Source organism: Stomoxys calcitrans, chromosome 2 (assembly GCF_963082655.1).
Source record: "Stomoxys calcitrans chromosome 2, idStoCalc2.1, whole genome shotgun sequence".
Lineage (NCBI taxonomy): Eukaryota > Metazoa > Arthropoda > Insecta > Diptera > Muscidae > Stomoxys > Stomoxys calcitrans.
In genome coordinates, this window is record NC_081553.1 from 132,281,043 (window position 1) to 132,304,556 (window position 23,514).

A 23,514-nucleotide genomic window follows, 5' to 3' on the forward strand; every position below is an offset into this window, starting at 1 on the left:
AGAAATTTGGCTAAGTCACTTCTTTTTTTATTACACTTTTTGTGTGGGGAGTAAACAAGAGACAAACGTGTTGTTAGATGGCTCCGATGGATACCACAATTGCACGTACCACACACTTGCAGAAGCAAGCAGCAGCAGCCATACCCACAGCTTTGTTATTTGGGCTGCCGCTTCTATCCAGTTTTCTCCAAGTTTTTCAGTTTAAATTGTGGCTCTTAAAGCATCGGACGTGTACATTGAATATCGGCGATCGGTGGCGTATCGTACATTCGCATTTTTTTCTTTGCACCGTTGGCTGCATTCCGTAACGAAGTCGTGAAGAAAAAAAATTATAAACAAGCGTGTTTTCCCATCGCTGCACTCAAATTGAACGGCTGCGACTCTATCGTATCTGTTGTTTCGCTTTTTTCTCAAGAAACAGAATACATATTAGAGAGATTGAAACCTTTTAGCTAATAAAGCATTTCATCGGTATTTTGGACGCTGCGAAAGCAGTGCCTACATCCCATCAGTATTTTTTCTCAAAAAGACGTATCGAACATGTTGTATGGTACCGATTATCATTAGTGTCGTCAATGTCTACCCCTCCCAACACCGCTTCGCTGTTCGACGACCCCTTAACCCAGTATTAATTATGCTACCACTACACAAAGATAACCTAGTGAGTGAGAAGAAAAAATATGTACGTGCTTACACCAAGCACCCAATGTAATGAAATAACCCATTCGGGCAGTGCATACAAAAATCATCGAACCGAACCGGTTGTGTTGTGTTATGGTCAATCGGTCTTCTTCTGGCAATTTTGATAGTAAATGAGTGTGAATTAATTAAAATTAATTTTGAAAATACAAAACGAAATGTTGTGTATCTTAACATGATAAGATCGTGTAAATTTATAAACACACAATAATGAGATATTTAGGTTTTACACGTGACTATATATTTAGTTTTTTAATGAAATGTGTGTGTGTGTGTGGGGATGAAAGCAGTAACAGTGTAATTTGCATAAAACCAGTAATATTTAATAATTTAAAATTATTGCGATAACGTTTACCACATAAATGAATTGAATTAAAAGCGTTACTTCCTTAATTGTAAAGTAAATATTATTATTATTTAAACTTATATTTATTTACTATTGAATATTGGAACCATATTTCCCAAACATCGAACATGAAGTAACGTTGGAGTAATTGATCTAATGTCTTAAGCCTAGTATTGATTTCATTCGCATCGAAAATGCCGATTAATTATTGCGAAATCGGACGAACTCTATTCTTCGCCAGAACACAAACAAAAGTCAAACTACAACACACAACAAAGACAACAGCATTGAAGTAGAGTTGATTGGTGCACTTTTCGCGAGCATTTCAGTTAATTTGTAATAAATTGAAACGAAATTTTTAAGGCCAAAACAGAGCAGAAGCGCGTTGAGCTTTGTTTTTGAGTGTCTCGTTGCAAAAGTGCAACTTTGCACACAAACCACATAAAAGCAACACGGAAAAGTTAAACAAGTAAAAAGGCATTAAGTTCGGCCGAGCCGAACTTTGGATATCCACCACCTAGGGTATATATGTAAACCCCCTCACAATCCGGTGAAAATTGGATAAATTATGCACCCAAATTCGGCACGGACATTGAGTGGTCTAATGAACATTACTGTTGAATTTTCCCTTTATATTTCACTGTTGAATTTGTATTTCAAATTTCAACAAAATCGGGCAATAAATAAAGCTTTAATGAGCTTCAGACCCTTAATCGGCACATCTATATGACAGCTATATCTAAATACAGTCCGATCTTTACCATATTTCGGTCGGATGGCGAGGGCTTAAAGCTACTTACTGTTTAAAATTTCAGCGAAATCGGATAAAAAATAAAGCTTTTATTCGCTTCAGACCCTTTATCGGGAAATCGGTCTGTATGGCAGCTATATCTAAATATAGTCCGATCTGAACCATAGTTGGGACGGATGTCGGGAGACCTAAAACTACACACTGTTTCAAATTTCAGCGTAATAAGTAGATAAATAGGGTAATAAATAGAGCTTTTATGGGCTTCAGACCCTTTATCGGCAGATCGGTCTATATGGCAGCTATATCTAGATATAGTCCGAGAGGGACCATATTTTGTTTAGATGTCGGGCGGCCTAAAACTACTTACAGTTTCAAATTTCAGTGAAATCGGATAAAAAATAAAGCTTTAATTCGCTTCAGAACCTTTATCGGGAGATCGGTCTATATGGCAGCTATATCTAAATATAGTCCTATCCGAACCATATTTGGGACGGATGTCGGGAGACCTAAAACCCACTGTTTCAAATTTCAGCAAAATCGGGTAATAAATAAAGCTTTTATGAGCTTCAGACCCTTTATCTGGAGATCGGTCTATATGGCAGCTATACCTAAATATAGTCCGATTTGATCCATATTTAGGTCCGATATAGATAGGTAGATAGGAGTCTTAAATTAACCCTCTAATTCAAATTTCAGCGAAATCGGGTAATAAATAAAGCTTTAGTGCGCTTCAGACCCTTTATTGGCAGGTCGGTATTTATAGCAGCTATATCTAAATATAGTCCGATATTTAGGCCATATTTGGGTCAGATGTCGGGAAGCCTGATGCTACTCACTGTTTCAAATTTCAGCAAAATCGGATAAACATTTATTTGTAGTAGACCCTTTATCGGAAAATCAGTCTATATAGCAACTATATCCAAATATGGTCCGATTTGGCCCGTTTAAGAACTTAACCAGCGTGCATCAAAAAGAGTATCTATGCCAAATTTCAGCTCAATATCTCATTTTTTGAAGGTTGTAGAGTGATAACAACAGACGGATGGACAGATATACGGACATTGTTAAATCGTTTTAGAATTTTACGACGATCCGAAATATATATACTTTGTGGGATCGGAAATTGATATTTCGATGTGTTGCAAACGGAATGACTAAATTAATATACCCCGTATCCTACGTTGGTGGGTATAAAAATGTTCAACGACATGTCTCTACTATTGTATTTTCCTCATAGAACTCAGTACCACTTGTACGAAATGTAGACAGTTGACAGTTGTTCGGGCGAAAAGTCGAAGTCAGTACTAGGCTTTAAAACCAAGTGGTATATAACCCTAGAACCATAAAACTATTTAATAGTACGTTACAATTTACGTACATTATGGTTCTAGCGTTAAACACCTTAAGAGTTATAAAGACGATGGTATTAGGAGAAACGACAAAATTTTACGTGTTACAAAACTGATAGTATTTAGAACAAAAACAGAAATTTAAAGAGAGCTTTGGTAAAATATATATATATATATATATATATATATATGTATATATATATGATATAAAGAAATTGGCTCTTTTTCTATAGCTCCGAATAAAATCGGGACTGATAAAGATAGTAAATTAGGCACGTCAAAAAATTATTTGTCTAGTTTTTTGTGAACTTGCTAATATTGACAGGGCGTTCATTATTTGGAAGTTCTATGTCAATACAATGTACACCATGTAGGGTTTGTGGGATTGCCTAACATATGTATCTCTAAATGTTACGAGCCGCTTGTACCAAGGACAGACGCCCGCTTCCAGCCGCCCCAAACATGGAACAGGCGCAGTGCTTCTGCATCGATGAACACACTTCATCAGTCATATTGGATTAAGGTACACTCAAGACGGCAATAACTCACCTCGTCATATCGACCATCATAGGCACTCAGTTGCAGCTACTCCGTATGGAGAATTCCCCTATCCACAACTCACTTCTCGTAACAGCAATGAACACCACACTGATCGGACCTCATTTTTTCAGCCTGTGTGTTGCTCACAGCTATCCCGTGATGGGCCTATTTAGCTATAGCTGTCATATGGTCCGATCTTCAAAGTACGAATCTTTAACTCATAAGAGGTATATTTTTATCCGGTTTCGTTGAAACTGTAAAATTGAAAAGTATCAGACTCTCTACTTCCTTGGCGAATATGGTTCAGATGGGATTATAGAATCGAGAACATGAAAAATTGTTGGCCCATTTCGCCGTAGCCCGAGAAATTTCAAATTTAACCTCGCATCTATATTATGTGTACACTGAAAAAATGTTTGTCCTAATTTTAAAGATACGAGACAAAGATTAGCAAACTTAATTTAAAGATGATCCATTTTCCAACTTTTTAACGAAACATCCCCTTTGTTGAAAAAAAAATTCCTTCATATTAAGGATTTTTTATTTTAAATGGCAGGTTAATAAGTCCTTAACATTGCGTCTTGTTATTAAAAACATAAATCTAAAATGAAAGTCAAAATATCGCTGACAGTTAGGAAATTGACCTTGGGACAAGACAACAGTCAACCGTAGTTAATGTCGCAAGGTAGCCTTACAAACAAGAGAGTCTTTAAATGTTAAATTTTTTAGGTTAAGCGGTCAAAATTTAAAACGGATGGTCATGTCTGCTAGTAAATAATGAATTAAATTTAAAGATAGCATCGTTATTTTAAAGTTTTGGTTCTTTGGCTTGTTTTCATTGCTAACTTTTGTTCAGTGTTTGTATTTTTTAATCATATACTTACACCTAGTCTATCTCCTATATAAAAAATAGGGTAGTTAATTTTTTGCTATCCGTCTTCCAAAAAACCATATGAAACTCAAACAAAAGGTCTTCGGGAGTGTATTTCTCTGACATCCGAATGAAGCGCAAGTGTTTTGGGTCCGCTTACTCCTAAAAACCTTAAATATACAAACACTCATAGAAAAAAGTTTGTTGAAAATATCAAACACTGTCTGCTGAATATTAGCAGTTAATTTTGTTGCTATTGTGGCAGTAGTTCGGTATAAAATAGGTCTCCTTTGAAAGATCTTTGGTATGCGAGTACCATTTTTGTCCCCAAATTTGGGTTGACACAAGAAGCACCTGTGGATCTTTGAAAATGTTATATCGGATGTTGTAGCTTTGTGGTATGATTTTGAAAGAAGATAACAAATACATCATAATAAAGATCATCATAAAGATTAATTAGTATGGATCCGAAATAGAACCCCGAATGTCTTGACCATATGGGCACCAGCTTAGAAATGCTTAAAGAATTATCTATTTTCAAAAACAAATTTTGGGGTGTTGCGAATTGCACCGGGCCAGCTAGTTTTATATAAAAGTGAAAGTGTGTTTGTTCCGCATAGACTCGACAACGATTGTGTAGGTGGTCTGAAGGAGTATAAAGGTATATAATATTTTAATATCGGATGTTGGGCGGACCCAACTCGGATGTAGAGTAAATATTAATCTTCCAAATTGGGGGTAAGCGTTGGGCCGCCAAATAAATGGACTAATATAAAAGGCGCCCGGAAAACCTAGGCCTTGAAATTTTGCACACGATCTCGCTAACACCTCAACCCTAACCATTTTAAATTTCAAAGAGATATCTCTACCCGCTCTCGCACGGCATATTTTTTACTATTTTTTTCCCACTGTGCAACGTTTGGACTCGGCTATAAAAAGGAAGTCCCTTATCATTGAGCTGCAACTTGAATCGGAAAGTACTCATTGGTAGGTGAGAAATTTGATGCAATGATATCAATTTAATTTGTTGTTCCAAAGTTTTTTGACTTTCAGACGGGACCTCGAACAATTTTTAGTGGATATAGTTAGTTGTGGTTTTGAACCGTAACCAATCTCCAGAAGCATGCACTCACAATCTTCTTAATTCGCCCATTTACTAATTGTATTTCACTATTTATAACTTTTTTCGATCATATCGATGTAAACATGTACTGGTTCATCGTTGACTCATCGTAATGGTTCGATGAAACAAATCATGATGTGGACAACTCTAAAGACAATTTAAACATAACAGCTTACGATCGTCTAAGAGTACGCAAACATGGTATTTTCTTTTATTTGAAATAAAAATTAACGCATGTGTGCGAATGAATCAATTATAACAACCAAACAAAAAAACTTTAAAGTTCAATGAAAACATGAGATACACTCGCATAACCGAAAAAAAATTAAATGAAAACGGTTCCTATGGTAAACAAACCCATCATATGTACGACTGCCTGGTGTTGTTTAAAAGAGCATTAAAAAGTGGGAGGGACATATGAGACGTTCAGATCAAATTTTGCTTCATTATTATTAAATTTTCAAGCACCACGGTAGTTGTGTTGGTAGCTGTCTTGGTAGCGTGTTCGCATTATTATTGAGGGGGACGTTGGTTCATTTCCAACCAGAGGCTTTAGTCCATCGCTACTGTGGTATCATGATGGATTTAAACTACTTTAACCAAACCTATAATATGCTAAACTGTCCATAGATAATAACTTAAAAAAATTTTACAATAAAAAATTTACTTGAAATTAAAAACATACTCAATTAAAAATTTAATTAATGCTATCATTTCTTTAAGTGAAAAATCAATTAAATTACTTTTTCATGTAACAAAGCATCTTTTGCTGTAAACGAGAAATGTTTACCTTAAAATAATTTTTGAGATTTCTCGTAAAAGTGCTAACCTTTACAATAGACGAAGCTTCTAAAGTTTATACAATAAACAAAGTTACTTTTACATTAAAAATTGGCTTATTAAATACTAACGTTCAACTGTGGAGGGCAATACAATACAATAAAACAGTTTTTTTTTGTATTGAATATAATCCGATCGTTTTATTTTCCACGTGTCGAAGATCTAGATATGACTGTCCATCTGTCGAAACCACGATACCCTTCGAACGAATTAAACTATAGGCTTGAAATATTGCACAGATGCTTCATCTTGATGTTGTTCGCTAGGAACAACATGAATATACAATAGCTCCACAAACCGATCCTCTACTACGGCCTTTTGAACCAAGAGAGCAATATTTATGCTTTGAGTGAATTTTTGAATTTGAATTTTATACCTTACACCACCAGTGTGGCATATAACTTTGTGGATTTGATTGGAATGTTAAGAAGGAGACGAGGAAGACCCATTGATAAACATACCGATCGTCTTAGAATCACTTCCTGATTCGATTTAGCTATGTATTCTTGTGATCAAGGTACAGGTCGCATTTGTTGTCCGATTGTCATAAAATTTTGCACAAATCTCTTTTTGGTCCTAGGACGAACGCTATTAATTTTGAAAAACGTCGAATCAGATTTAGATAAAGCTCCCATATACATCTTTCATCCGATATGTCGCTTTAAGGCTATAGTAGCCACAATTTAGGTCCTATCGCAAGAAAATCTTACAAGGTTTTTATTCAATATTTCAATAGGTATGCAAAATTAAAGTCTGACTAGATTTCAACAAAGGTTCCATGAATTAAAAGTAGTACGTACGCTCGGTTGTGTAGGGTATTATATAGTCGGATCCGCCCGACTTTTGTCTTTCCTTACTGGTTTTTTTTATCGATTTTTTGTGTTTTCTGTGTTGTTTTATAAAAAAGGTATGAAACATCCCTCTTGTTTGAGTAAAGTCTTTAACTTTCGTCACTTGTGATCTCATAAATAGCGCTAAAAAATTGGATGATCAAAGGCTCTTTGCGTTAGGAGGCAGTCAGGAGGCAAAAAAATAAAACGTTTGGCACATTTTTACGACAAACAAAATACATTTATAACGAAGATTTCCTTTTATTGTAACTGTGTAACGTTTCGCCTCAACATATCAACGTTAGTTATGAACGTAACTAACTTTGTTTTTTGTAAACCCTTAGCAAGTTCGCCTAAAACATTAATGGCAAAAGTGTTTCGAAAGCCGCAATTGCCAAAAGTGTTATTCGCTTACCGGATTACAATAATTCTCTTACGTCTCACAAGAGAGAAAGGGTGAATATTTGAGCGAATACTATTGCTCTTTACTGTGTACGTACACTGGAAAAAAATGCCAAGTTTGTATCACTCACAATATGTTTTCCTTTTTTTGACTGAGCAAAGAGCAGTCAGTATGTCGAGTTGCTCAATGGAGTGCGGATGGTAAACTCGGAAAGTTAAAATTTTCGTCTAAGGTACAAAAATGCTGGTATGTCGAATGACTAAAATCATTAGAACAACACACAAATGGTTGAAAGGTACAAGAACTTCTAAGGCACATACATTGTTTGGTAGTATTTGTGCCGTAAAGAAATATCTATCCCAATGTAAGTATATTTTTGCAAATTTTGCCCATGAACATTCCACTAAGGAAAAGGGGCAAACTTCTCACATATCAATGAGTGCAGTCCGATTCAAGTTTAAGCTCGATGATAAGGGGCCTCCTTTTTATGGCCGAGTCCGAACGATGTGCCACAGTGCGATACCTCTTTGGAGAGGAATTTTACATGGCATGGTACCTCACAAATTTCCCCAGCATTAGGAGGGGAAAACCAACGCTGACAATTTTATGAGGGTCTTGCCAGGAGTCGAACCCAGGCGACACAGCGACATGCTAACCTCTGCGCTACGGTGGCTTCCATAAAGGCTCTATTACACGGTATATGTAATCTGACATGTCAAATTTAGCATATGTAGAGTTGTATATGTTATGTGGAAGTACAATATGAAAATCACTTTTCAAAATAGCACGTGTAATTTTTTTTTTGGTTTAGAGCATGCTGTATTCATTCTGACAAAAACATAAAGAAATCAGCTGTTTTTGTTGTCAGTCCAAAGATTTTAGGAATAGTACAAGGAGGTCAAACTGCTTGGTCTTCTTTTCTAGGTATGGTTGGTTGTTGTATGATACTTACATTTTGCAAAGCTTGATATAAACGTTGCCAAGAGATAAAGAGAGTTTTTATTTTTATATTTTACAAACTTTTTCAACGCAATTGAGCGTAATTTCCTAATAATTTAAAGAGGAATTGGTTAAAATGCTGCATTCGATATGCCAACTTGCATGAATCTAATCTGTGCCGCTTTATATTAGAAAGTCCAAGCAGACCGTATGTCTTGATCGTGTACGGTATTTATGTCTGTCGAATGAAAGCAATGTCAAATTAACTTGTTTTCACATATTTATGATTTAGCCACCTTTCTCACAACAATATTTATTCGCGCATAAAAAATCAAATTAGCTCAAATTGTTAGGTTATGTCATACGAAAATAGCATACAGGTGTGATAGCAAAAATGATGAATCGTATGTAAATTGAAAATTTTGATGTTATGCACAAAGTGACATTACATAAGACATGCCTTGTAATAGCGGCTTAATTAATTTTTTGTTTTATTTATAGCATAACGAATACAACAGATCATAATGCAAAACCATAATGAATTTGTGCATAATATCAAAATAATTCCAAATCTATACTGAAAGAATTTGGCTTGCCACATGCAACCTGCTTATAATTGGTAAAAATTTGAGTTTGAATTATGTTAAATTAAACTTAATTAAATTAAAATTAAATTTGTCATCCTTTTCAATATGCACAATAAATTTTTAAATTAAAAATAATACATATAAAGGTACATAAACATGACATTAAATAAGTGTAAATTAGTGACGTTAAATAAGAATAAACTACTTATCGCAAAAAAACATGTACTTGCTACGTAAACAAAGTCCAACGTTTTTCGTAAAAGAAGTTTACTTGTCGAAAATGTTCTTTATGTGAAACGAATTATTTTTTTGCGAGGGTCCATTATTCAATGAAAAAATATTCATTTCAACATACGCTGTTCCACAATGTTACATGCGCCTCGTCGCCCACTCCCTTAACTGGGACTGCGTCGACCCGAAGGCTTCGGGTTAACCAAGTTTATTGACGTCAGTCCTTTGGCCTTCACCGCCAAATCGTCTGCCTTTTCATTTCCCTTTACTCCGTTATGGCCCGGCACCCAAACGATGCGGATTTTCCAATCCTCAGAGAAGGCGTTAATCTCCTTCTTACACTTTAAGACTGTTCGTGACCTTACCGTCCTGGTTGTTATTGCCCTTATGCCAATTTTACTGTCAGTAAAGATGTTCACAATCGACGTCCCCGCGTTAGCACCACACCACTTCACGCGGAGATCCCGTGATCGTCGGATCTCCGCCTGCAGGTTCGTATTATGGTCAGGCAGTCTAAAACAGATCTCAGTCCTAGTGTTATCAATGTAAACCCCCAGCCCCACTCTGTCCCCTAGCTTTGATCCATCCGTGAAACATGATCTTCCAGATGGCAATACTAGGGTTCCGTCAATCCAAGACTGTGCTTCTGGCAGCAGTGCCTCGCACTCGACTTCAAGGTTCATCTCAGGTATCCGATCGGAAACCTCTTCCCTTTCTTCCAGGTTTCCTATTGTAGCCTCGATTATACCGCGATGGTATGAGCTGCTCCCATCCTTAATCCATTCTCCCATCGCCTTAAGTCTCAGCCGCAGTGGCTGCCTCACACTTAATCTGTATGTCAACGGGTCGGATATCATATCTAGAATAGTCTCCAGTGCCCTAGTGGGCGTGGTCCTCATCGCTCCGCCTATGCCAAGACAACTTGTTCTCTGAAGCTGTTGTATGGTTGTATGGTATGTAAGATCACACCTAAGTATTTGACCTTGTCATATATCGAAATCGTCTTATTGAGGATGGGTGGTGCGTTAAATTGGCCCACCTTCGTCTTCCTCGTGAACAGGCATATTTCAGTCTTCTCTGGGTTAATATTGAGACCTCTGGGTCTAGCCCAGTCATATTGCAAGACCCTTTCGGCCCTTCTGCATAGCTCGTTCGGATCCTTACCCCTTTGAAGTATTATAACATCGTCTGCGTAGCAGACTGGTTCAAATCCCTCCTCAGTCAGCATCCGTAAAAGGTCATTTATGGTGGTCACCCAAAGGAGTGGCGATAAAATGCCCCCCTGTGGCGTGCTCTGTGCCACTTTCTCCCTTATATTTATGCAATGGGACACACAATTTATCCACCTGTTCTTTAGCATACGGCTTATCCAGTCTTTAAAGACCGGGTCCACCCGGTACTGTTCTAAGGATGGATCAGTGTGTCGCTCCGCACATTGTTAAAAGCCCCCTCGATGTCAATGCATACCGCCAGTGTGTACGTTTTGGCATCGAAGGATTCTTCTATTTTATGCACAACCTCGCGCAGGGCAGTCTCCACCGACCTTCCCTTGACAATGGCATGCTGTTTGTATTTGAGCAGTTCGCTGGATGTCATACTCTTTATCATGGTGTCCACAATACGTTCCATAGTTTTGAGTAGAAAGGACGTAAGGCTTATGGGTCTGTAGGCCTTTGGTGTCGCATAACTTGCCTTGCCGGGCTTGGGTATAAACACCACCCTTGCCTTTTGCCAGGCTTTCGGAATATATGAAAGTCCTAGGCATGCTGTGAAAATTTTGGCCAGAGATAAATAATGTAGACGAATACATTTTTTGTGTAATAATGCAACTTTCGCTGTAAATAAAACATTTTTGTTTTAAAAGAATTTTTCAATTTACGCGTAAAAGAGACATCGTTTACCATAGACGAAGGCCCTGAAGGTTTTACCATTTAACTAAGTGACTTTTACATCTAAAACTGGCAAATTCATGACCAAGTTCCAACCATGGGAGGAAATCTTACACATTTACTATAGAAAATAGTACCTAAACATTGGAACAAATTTGTTTGTCCCAAAGATATTTCAAACTTTTTATTTTTTTTTGTGTATGTATATTCTTAATCGTCTTCTAAGACGATCAAGCCATGTGATTTATCACCTACCCATGTTGTCTACACAAACCGTTTTCATTTAAGAAAAAATTCTTGATCGCAACAAAGATTGCACAGAAGCCTTAATGAATTTCTTCTCATATTAGTAACTGCGTGGAAGGGGTGAGTTATATTTTTTTTCTGCGAATTCTAAATACATTTGGGACGATTCATCAGAATGCAAAATCACCAATGGTATTAGTCATACTTTTTGAACAACCGTCATGTGTTATTTGGATTGAAAAGTCCGCCAGTGACATTTGTAGCTTACTTGTTTTACAAGAGCCATTCTGTTTGGATTGGAATCATGCATGTAGTCCTTTTTCTAAATATAATCCTTTGCATTTTAACTTGTATTCTTCTAATGGCTGTATTCGGATTTTCTATAAAGGAATTCTGTCAAATAAACCTATTTGAAAACTACATTAAGTTTTGTGAACACCGATGTTATTGTTTATTTATATCTGTTTAATTACAATACTTAACTATTTCAATAGGAAAAAATGATGGGGACAACAAACTAAATACTTTATTGATATTCTGTTATTTTAAAAATATTCTCGTATAATATTGTGCTCTTTATTAATTTGAATTTTAGATGCAATCAATATAAGACTTTATGAAACTTTTTTTAAAGTTTTCTGAGAGCTTTCTCAAAAGGTCCCTTAAAACTGCTCTAAGTTAATATCTTATCTTATCGTTTTCTAATAGATATGTAATATCGTCTGAATATACCACAAAACAAGTAAAAGCGTGCTAAGTTCGGCCGAGCCGAATCTAGTGAACCCACCACCATGGATTCTGCTACAAATTTATACAAAATAAATTTAGTTAAAGGGAATAATTTTATTCTACATACCAAACTTCTGTCAAACCAGCAAAAATTAAAGATTTTAGGAACCGAACAAGGATGATCGAGATACCGGGAGCAATATCAGGTTATAGACTGATTTTTGACCGTATTTGGCACAGAACACCGCATGCAAAATTTCAGCCGAATAAAAATTGTGGCTTTTAAGGACTCAAGAAGTCGGGAGAGTGGTTTATATGGGAGCTATGTCAAGTTATAGACCGATTTAGACCGTACTTGGCACAGTTGTTATAAGTCACAACAGGACACTATACTATGCACAGTGGTTGGAAGTCATAACTGATTACTACATACCAAATCAGACAAAAATTGCAGCTTGTAAGGGCTAAAGAAGTCAAATCGGCAGATCGAGCTTGGCACAGTTGTTCGAAGTCATAACCCGTGTTGCTACTAACGAAAATTATTTCCTACCAAAATTTAAGAAAAATCCTACCAAAATCTACAAAATGTTGTGCAAGACAAAATAGTGCTATAGAATGTATTTGTACCCATTTTGCCATTCCATCACATATCAAATTATATTATATACAATTTCAACGCCACCGTAGCGCAGAGGTTAGCATGTCCGCCTATGACGCTGAACGCCTGGGTTCGAATCCTTTCGAGACAATCAGAAAAAAATTTCAGCTGTGGTATTCCCCTCCTAATGCTGGCAACATTTGTCAGGTACCATGCCATATAAAACTTCTCTCCAAAGAGGTTCACACTGGGGCACGTCGTTTGGACTCGGCTATAAAAAGGAGGCCCCTTATCATTGAGCTTAAACTTGAATCGGACTGCACTCATTGATATGTGAGAAGTTTGCTCCTGTTCCTTAATGGAATGTTCATGGGCAAATTTTGCATTTTTTACAATTTCAACGCTACAAAGTACTGCATCGTCGTTATTCATACAATATCTAGATACGCCCGTCCGTCTGTTTGATGAAATCACTCTGCAGCCTTATGTTCAATAATGACCTTTTATACTGATCTCTCGATAAGAAATATTGAGTTCATAAAGTCGTATTCTTAACCTCATTTCAATGAACAACCGTGCCGAGTTTGGATAAAGCGGTGCCCAAATTTAAGGGTTTGAGCCCAGAAACGTGTTTTACTACCATTTTTCGCAGTAACAGTGAGTTGCATGGATCCTGAGTATGGACTAGATTTGGACATATTTGTATGCAGCTGCCACATATCCCTGTTTTCCGACTGAAGGCTTTGAACGCACAAAAGCCGCATTATCTATCCAGAATTTATGAAATTTAGAAGAGATCCCTTTACGCTCGTACCAGTTATAGTCAACATCAGAACTAACGCCCTTTTTCGGAAATTTTAATCTGTGAGACCCCTTGTACCAGTATTGGGCTCCTCGACTTCCATAGTTTAATCTGTTTAACGATTATACAGAAACGACAAGCAGTGATTTTTTCGGTAATTAACTTGGCATTTGTATGTATGTTAGAAAAACCTACTAAAAATTGAGGTTAACCTACCAAGACAATAAAAACCTACCAATTTTGGTAGAACCTACCAAAAACGCCAACACTGGTCATAGCAGATAACTACATGCAACATTTCAGACAAATCGGACAAAAATTTCGGCTTCCATGGGCTCAAGAATTTAAATCGGGAGATCGGTTTATATGGGAGCTATATCTAAATCTGAACCGATATGGCAGTCTCCAATGACCTACATCAATATTATGTATCTGTGCAAAATTTGAAGTGGCTTGCTCTACGCCACAAAGTATATGCATATATCAAGAATATATGCATATATTGGGTTGCCCAAAAAGTAATTGCGGATTTTTTAAAAGAAAGTAAATGCATTTTTTATAAAACTTAGAATGAACTTTAATCAAATATACTTTTTTTACACTTTTTTTCTAAAACAAGCTAAAAGTAACAGCTGATAACTGACAGAAGAAAGAATGCAATTACAGAGTCACAAGCTGTGAAAAAATTTGTCAACGCCGACTATATGAAAAATCCGCAATTACTTTTAGGGAAATCCAATACTTTATGGGGTCTCAGACGAATATTTCGAGGTGTTACAAACGGAACGACTAGATTAGTATACCCCCATCTTATAGTAATGGGCATAAAAAAAACATGTAGCGCTATCTAATCGGCTATCACCATTGTACAACTCACCAACAAAACCTGTATACATACCCACCTGCCTGCAGACCAGGTGGAAAGAGACTTTAAAGTTCCCCTCAATTTTAGTTTGCCTTCAATATTTATTCCATACGGTTCAAAAAAATTTTTAAAATGTCAAATAAACAATTGTTGTGAAAACAAAAATAAATAATACATAAAACTTCACAGAAACTTAACATAAAATCTTACACCTACAAGGTATAACAAACGTATGTATGTGTGTCACATGTGCAAAATAATCGACAAAAGTATAATACAAACAGTGTGGTGTGTATTTGTGGTGTTTTTATCAGCACGACAAAGAAACGGTTATGAAAGTATCAACAAAAGGACTGATAACATATCGGAGAATAAAGAGACCTAAAAAAGTGAAGCAAATTAAATATTTTGGGGACAAATAATTAAATATAATTTTTTTTCAGTATTATCCCAGAGTTTATGACTTGTTCGTTGAAAAAATAATAGCTAAAAATAAAAGATAAATTTATAATATTTAATTATTAAAATACTTTAATGAATAAACAATCTTTCTCGAATTCAGGGAACAGCTTGAAAAACAACAGAATACATTTAATGACTAGAATAACCGCTGAAAAAAACAAATATGGATTCATATACAATAATAATGGTAAGTTTAAAAATTTTTACACTAAGTTTTTTTAACTAGTTCAACGTTTTAAGACACATATCTCTATCAAGTGTAATGTTAAGTTAGAAGCATATGTTCCATACGCATATTAGTTACAAAGGTAAATATGAGGTCAAAAATTGGCACTCTCAAGTTAGGTTAGGTTTAAGTGGCAGTCTGTCATCAGACTCACTTAGACATTTTCGTTCATTGTGATACCAAGAAGGAAGATGCCTTCTAGTTCCTACCGTTGAACCATTCATATCGCTTTAAAAGCCCAATTACTTGCGAATGTTCACATCCGCTAAATCAGACAGGTTCTCAAAGAAATAAGAACCTAAAGTGGAACTCCTTCTAACTGTTAGTGCGGGACACATACACAGAAGGTGTTCTATAATCACTTCAGCTTCTGCAAAAGTCGTTGCCGGCAACCTTCAGTCTGTCAGCATGTTTTCCGATTGGACAGTGACCTGTCATAACGGACACAAGGACTGAGACGTCTGTTCTAGCCAATGACAGCAAAGCAGTAGACCTCTTGAAGTCTAGATGAGGCCACATAGTTTTGGAATGCTCACAGCCCCCTCTTTGTGGCCATCTATCATTCGTTGCCCCTTCGGGCATGGTCCTGAAAACATAGCTTACATGTCGCTAGAGGCACACCCACAGATTCCAATGTCCCTGGGTTGTGTAAGGTAGTTCCTAGTCTCGCAAGCTCGTTTGCTTTAGAATTCTCTGGGACATCTCTGTGGCCCGGCACCCAGAACAGGTGAATTTTGAATTGTTCAGCCATCTCGTTGAGAGATGGGCAACAGTCGAAGGCGGTTTTTGTGTTCAGAAATACTTTCTTCAGGGATGTAATGGCTGCCTGAGAAGATATTTATGCCAATCGTCGTTATGACATTATATTTTAGCCATTCCACCACTCCCTTAGTTGCAAGGATCTCTGCTTGATACACACTGTAGTGGTTGATATGACCAGTTCTAGATCTTTAGAGTACACCCCAAAGCCCATCTGGTCGTTTAGTTTGAAACCATCCGTCGGTGTAACTTCTGTTACCAGGGATATCGTAGTTCCTAACGATTCTATCAGGAATAGTGGTACAGTAATTTGTATCACTCTGAAGTTAGAACAATTGAAACAATATTTAATTCACAAAAAATTTGGGAAAATCTTCTTTATTCCTCAAAAAAATAATTAATTGACCATTAACAAAATTTTCGACAAGTAAAAATTTTTTTGTCGTAATCAAAGAGAAATTACTGATTAAATCAGTAATAGGTCATTATTTTTGGAAGAAAAATTTAAGTGACTCGGGGATAGCTATGATAGTGTTATCCATTATCTGCGTCTGTTTGCAGTGGAGCGGTAGATCTAGAGCCTGGGAGTAGGTTTAAAATGGACTTCAAAGACCCAACAGCTGCGATGGTGGTATCAGGCCGTAGCATGTTGTCTGCTACTGAAACCTCGACTGGTGGCGCGACTGATCCATGCTTTACTAGCCGACAGACGACTGGTCAGCAGGGCTTTTGCAAAGACACCTGGTTCGAGTATTATGTACAAGGCCGAACCTATTCTACCTTCGCATGCCTATAATATGTCTAGGCCATCGGCCTTCCCCTGCAAACCAACACGCTGTTTAAGAGGCTGGAATAATAGAAGACGCATCGCTCTCAGGTTTATTGATAGGCTTGGTTTGAATGATCCTAAGACTCTCACTTATAGGGAGAGAGATTCCCTAAATTGGACTCGGGGATTCGCTGCACAGGCTACCCCAAAGACTACAGTCTGGATTCGGAAACTGCACAGTCAGCTAAATGTCTGCGGTCACCTGGAGAGCATCCCGTGCCTAAAAGAACTAGGGCGAACAATCGTAAGATAGGTCCAAGAACCTTTGCTAATGTCCCTAGAGGCAGTTTGGTGATGGCAGTTGTTGACAAGGGAGAAGAACAGGGCTGCATACCTAGGAATAATTGGAGTGAAGTTGGATGTTCTTGCGGAATTTCCTGGGTCTCCTCCAGTTTGTGACGATGCAGGTTGGTATCGAGGCCGATACAGACTAATTGCCTTCGGGGATCAACGCTCAATTGAAATGCATCGTTGCGCATTAAAAAAGATTGATGAGATCTGGTTAGGCGCAGCACTAGATTTAATCAAGAAAGAAGATATTCCTTTTCGACCAACGGCGCAAGGGAAAGTAATCCCAACCTTTCAACCACCGCCTGGAAGATTGGTAGGTTGGTTGAGGCTGATGGTGACCGGAGACATACAGTATTCGTACTAAACTTCGGCTGTCCCTCAACAAGTCATTAGGAGTTGTATCCTATGGATTCAACAAGTTGAAGCTGAAGACCTATAGAAACGATGAGGTTGGGGAATCAAGAGACGACTCAGCAGTTGTTGCTGAACACTTGCCTGAGAAACTTTCGACCACATCGCTAAAGTCTGGAAGATTGCAGGAGACTGATAATCCCCCTGCCACGATCAAGACGGGAGGGGAAGGCATCGAAACGGGACCAGACAAGCCCTGTGTGGGTTGGTCATCCGAATGGGGAAAGACGAGGTCAGCAGATCTAACGAATCTTGTGAGGATGAACTCCTGCCGGAATCAGAAGAAGAGGCTAACGCAACAATGGTTGGATACAGACATAATGGTCAAGCGGATCACGAAGGCCCTGAATGACTCGCTTGTATCAGCATGTCCTAGTGCCAATCCAAAGGGCAAACAGCGACCGCCAAAGTGTACACCAGAGCTGGTTTGTCTGCTGGTTTGGACTGCAGAAAACTATTAAACAGGGCGAAAGCCACAAGAGCACCACACGAATGGGCTATCTATAAGGCTGAGCTAAGGAAATATAAGGGCGAGCTGAGAGAGACCCAGAACAAATCCTGGGTAGAATTCTGCAGCTCCGTGGAGAACACATATGAGGCATATAGACACATATGAGGCATATAGAAGATTCTTTTCTCGAGACCTATTAAGGTGGGGTATATTCAGAAGTCAGAGAATGTATAAACAATGTTTAGTGACGAAACACTCGTTGATTAACATTTCCCAGGGAATTCTCCCAAGGACAACGTGGCACCAGAAAAGGTTGTCACTGGTATGCATTCGTCGGAGGTTATTAGGGAAATTGACGTGATGATGTATCACCGGTTGCATTACAAGCTGTGTTTGATAGACTGGTTCCTTGGCTTAGGGGGTATACTCGGCTTGTCATATGTACCTGTAGGTTGGAGGGATATGAAGGTAATTTTTATTCCGAAAACAGAAACACCTTACCACACGAAGGCGAAAGATTTTCGTCTTATTCGTCTGTCATCCTTTATGCTGAAGACTCTTGATGTGTTGATAGAAACATATCTTAGGGCAAAGATCGCTGGAGATCGCCTGTCTCGGCAGCAGCATGCATATAGTAAAGTCAAATCCACTAAAACAGCCCGTCACAAATTTGTCGGCTACATAAAGGCTAATTTCGCTGTCACGGAATATACAATGGTAGTATTTCTTGACATTGAAGGTGCTTTCAATAGTGTAAAACTAACGTCAATCATGAAGAAGTTGGAGTTTCTAGGCCTCAACTCTACCGTAAGAAAGTTTATCAATAACTTACTAAAAGATGCGTTACGTCAAGCTTGGGATCTGTGGATCTAAAATGATGGGTCAGCAGAGGAACACCTCAAGGAAGTGTTCTGTCTCCTCTAGTTTGGAATATAGCCATTAACAACATATTATTGTCTCTGGAAGGAAAAGGTGTAAAATTGGTCGCGTATGCTGATGACGTGGCAATTGCGATTAGGGACAAGTTTCCCAGCACTCTAAGAGATATACTTCAGGAAGCTTTACGTGCCATAACAAAGAGGGCGTGCAGGACAGTGGCACTTGTCTCCTTGGGATGAGAGAATATTCCATTTACAGTAAGCGCGAAATACCTGGGTGTTTTGCTGAACTTTTGAACTTTTCAAATCCAACATTTTGGTAAGGTAAGAAAGACAACTCTTGCCCGATAGAATTGCAAGAGAGCCATTGGCAAAAGTTGGGGGTTTAAACCGCGTGTCATGCCCTGGGTATATATTGCAGTTGTTGGACCTATAATTCTATATGGTGTTGTGATCTGGTGGGGTGTATTCAAAAGATCTAGAACTGGTCATATCGAAAACGTTACCCGAACACTGTAGTGTGTATCAAGCGGATATCCTTGCAATTAAGGAAGGCGTGCAATGGCTAAGATATAATATCGTAACGACGATTGGCATTAACATCTTCTCTGACAGCCATTAAATCACTAGAGAACGTATTTCTGATCACAAAACCCGCCCTCGAGATATCCTGGGCCACAGAGATATCCCAGGAATTTTAAAGCGGACGAGCTTGTGAGACTAGGAACTAACTTACACATTCCAAGGAAATTGGAATCTTAGTTTTCAGGGCCAGGCCGGATGGACAACGAATGATAGACGGTCACTAATAGGGGGATGTGAGTATATCATAACTATGTGGCCTAATCTAAACTTCAGGAGGTCTACCGATTTGCTGTCACTGGCCGATTTGCTGTCACTTGTGTTTATCATGACAGGTCAATGTGTCTAATCGGAAAACATGCTGACAGACTGAATGTTGCCAGTAACGACTTTTGCAGAAGCTGTGAGGACATCGAAGAAGAGAAGACTATAGAACACCTTCCGTGTGTGTGTCTCGCACTGGCAGTCAGAAGGAGATCCACTTTAGGTTCTCATTTCTTTGAGAACCTGTCTGATTTAGCGGATGTGAACATTCGCATGTTATTGGGCTTTTTAAAGCGATCTGGATGGTTTAACTATAGGAACTAGAAGGCATCTTCCTTATTCTGTTCCTGTGGCATCACAATGGATGAAAACGTCTAAATGAGCCTGATGGCAGACTGCCACTTGATCTAACCTAACTGAAAACATTAAGCAACTATAATTGTTAAATATTTCAAAAAATAAATTTTGACCCATTTTTATGGAGAACCATCTACATTCTGCTTAATTAAAATCGATCGAAAATCCGTTTTTGATGAAAAATATGTCCGGTAAAAATTGCATCCAATTATTGTCGTATAAGCTAATAATATCCTTCATACAAAGAGATTTCAACGTTATTGCAGTAGTAAACTTTTTACATCCTTTGTCCACTAATTGATGTCAAATGACATAGCGGCAAACGTAAGAGTAATATAAAACTTGCTCTCATAGAATAAAGTCTGCTAATATTTGTTGTGTTTTATTTTCGGTCTTTAAAACAAATTGCACTAACCCATTAATTACGAAAAATACCCTGGAATAGAGCTGCCTTAGAAAGCTTGAGTTAGTAAAAAGGTATCGCAATGCAATGCAAAATGTTTTTTTTTTCAAAAAGTTTTAAAATTCAAAATATTTACAAAAAACTGCTACGTCAATATAAAGTCTCTAAATTATGAATATATAAAATTTTATAAAATCGGATAACGGAATCAAGGATCAGGCTTAATGGGTTAAGATAGGGTTGTCTTTAAAAATATTTAATGAAATTTGTCTATACAATAAATTATATTAATATGTTTTTGAGACAGATAAACGTAATAAAAAAAACTTTAAAAATATTTATGAAAAATGTAGTGTTGCAAAATGTAAAATTTTATTGAAATTTTGGCTTTGAAAAATAATCTCGAGGTTAGAGAGAGCTTTTCGCTGAAATTAAGTCCTTACAAAATTCATTAAAATTTAGTCTTTTTTTGATTTTTTTTTAAATATTTAGTTAAATTGTTTAATTTTAAGGTGGTTTTGGCCTTAGCAAAGTTTTGCCTTTGTAGAATATTAAAAATATGAAATTTTGTCATTTTAAAACATGTAACTGACATTTTTTGTTTATATAAAATTTAATTTAATTTTTTTCTTTAGACAATACATTTCTTAATCCTCTAGAGGGCGAAATATCAGATTTGGCTGAAATTTTGCACGTGGGGTTTTATTTTGACTTCCAAAACTTGTGCTGAGTATGGTTCAAATAAGTTCATAATCTAATATAGCTGCCATATAAACCGATCTCGGGTCTCCTAAGAGCGCAAATCTTATCCCTTTCGTCGGAAATTTTGCACGTGGTGTTTTGTTATGACTTGCAACAACTGTGCTGAAATTAAGCCCTTAAAAAATTCATTAAAATTTTGTCTTTAAAAAAGTTTTTTTTTATCTTTTTTTTATAAAATTTTTTTAAAATATTTAGTTAAATTGTTTAATTTTAAGGTGGCTTTGGCCTTAGCAAAGTTTTGCCTTTATAGAATATTAAAATATGAAATTTTGTCATTTTAAAACATGAAACTGACATTTTTTGTTTATATAAAATTTAATTTAATTTTTTTCTTTAGACAATATCATTTCTTGATCCTCTAGAGGGCGAAATCCTTTTCCGATTTGGCTGAAATTTTGCACGTGGGGTTTTATTTTGACTTCCAAAACTTGTGCTGAGTATGGTTCAAATAAGTTCATAATCTAATATAGCTGCCATATAAACCGCTTTCGGGTCTCCTAAGAGCGCAAATTTTATCCCTTTCGTCGGAAATTTTGCACGTGGTGTTTTGTTATGACTTGCAACAACTGTGCTAAGTATGGGTCTAATCGGTTCATAACCTAATATAGCTGTATATAAACCGATCTCCCGATTAGGCTTCTTAAGCTTTTAGAGAGCGCAATTCTTATCTGATTTGGCTGAAACCTTGAAAACCTTGAGGAATGATTTCCATCCATTGTGCCAAATTTGGTTGAAATTTTTCATATGTCATTTTGGTATGACTTCCAAAAACTGTGCTAGGTATGGTCTAAATCGGTTGATAACTTCATATAACTACCATATAAACCGATCTCCCAATTTGACACTCTGAGCCACTGGAGGGCGCAATTTTTAGTCGATTTGCCTGATATTTTGTAAGTGGTATTTTCTATAACAAGTATAACAAGCCATGACAAGTACGGTCCATATCGGTCAATAACTTGATACAGCTCATATATATATTGAAAAAGTCATTCAAAGAACTTGACAAATGCAATCCATGCTGAAAGGTATATAAGATTCTGCCCGGCCGAACTTAGCACGCTTTTGCTTGTTTCTATAAGCTTAGAAACAAAATGTCATGCCAGTCATGTACACATTAGTAGAGCAATAACAAAAAATGCGAGTGAGCTCAGCCAATCTAAACAAGTAACTGACAAACATTAAAAAAAGCATAAACATTTTTTTCAGCAGACAGAAACATCTGATTTTGTTTGCTGATTTTGCTGACCGAAATGTTTGCTAATACAGCAGCCCTATGTTTGCTGCAACAGCGGTAATGTCTTACTTTATTTAATTTTTATTTATATATTTATTTATTGTTTTTTTTTTGTTCCTACACAACAAAATAAATATCTTATTAATTAAAATGTAGGACAGTTAAGTTCAGAGACATATCCAACTTCATCTAGTACAAGTAATAAATTAACAAAAATAAATGAAACAAGTAAAAAGGCGTTAAACTACCTTTCGTCAAAATCCGGGGAAAAAATGCATACCTTAGGCGCCATAGCAGCTATATCGAAATATTTTCCGATATGGACCAAATACTAATAAGTACAAGTCACTGTTCAATTGTGTATAACAAAATATTGGTATTTTTAGTAGCTATATCTAAAAATAAACCGTACTGAACCATATACGACACGAATGTCGAAAAGCCATAAGTCACTGTGCCAAATTTCAGTGAGATCGGATTATAAATGCGCATTTTATGAGGCCAAGACTTTAAATCGAGATAACGGTCTATATGGCAGCTATATCCAAATCTGGACCAATTTGAGCCAAGTTGCAAAAAATGTCGAAGAGCCTAACACACCTCACTGTGCCAACTTTCGGCGAAATCGGACATTAAATGCGCCTTTTATGGCCCCAAAACCTTAAATCGAGAGATCGGTCCAAATGGCAGCTGTATGCAAATCTTGATCTTTCAAGGCCAAATTGCAGAAGTATGTCGAGGTGCTTAATTTAACTCACTCTCCCGAATTTCGGCGACATCGGACAATAAATGCGCCTTTTATGGGCCCAAGGCCTTAAATAGAGAGATCGGTCTAAATGGCAGCTATATCCAAATCTAGACCGATCTGAGCCATATCAAACAAGGATATTAAGTGGACGAATACAACTTACTGTCCCAAAATTAATTAAAATCGGATAATACAATAAATGTGGTTTTTATGGGC

General features: G+C 37.1%; 1 protein-coding gene across 5 annotated transcripts in view; it reads left to right on the forward strand.

Moving 5' to 3' along the window:
- Positions 1-205: 205 nt before the first annotated feature.
- LOC106087944 (phospholipase A2 inhibitor beta) overlaps positions 206-23,514 on the forward strand; it is a 36,217-nt gene continuing 12,908 nt past the window's right edge. The window contains exons 1-2 of one of the 5 annotated variants that reach the window (XM_013253167.2): positions 207-661; positions 15,201-15,287. In XM_013253167.2, the coding sequence (XP_013108621.2) occupies positions 15,264-15,287 (24 nt within the window). In that variant the 5' untranslated portion in view covers positions 207-661; positions 15,201-15,263. Of the gene's footprint in view, positions 662-14,731; positions 14,869-14,907; positions 14,927-15,200; positions 15,288-23,514 lie in introns of those variants that run through there. The other 4 variants (XM_013253169.2, XM_013253168.2, XM_059363632.1 and 1 more) reach the window with 4 other exon arrangements.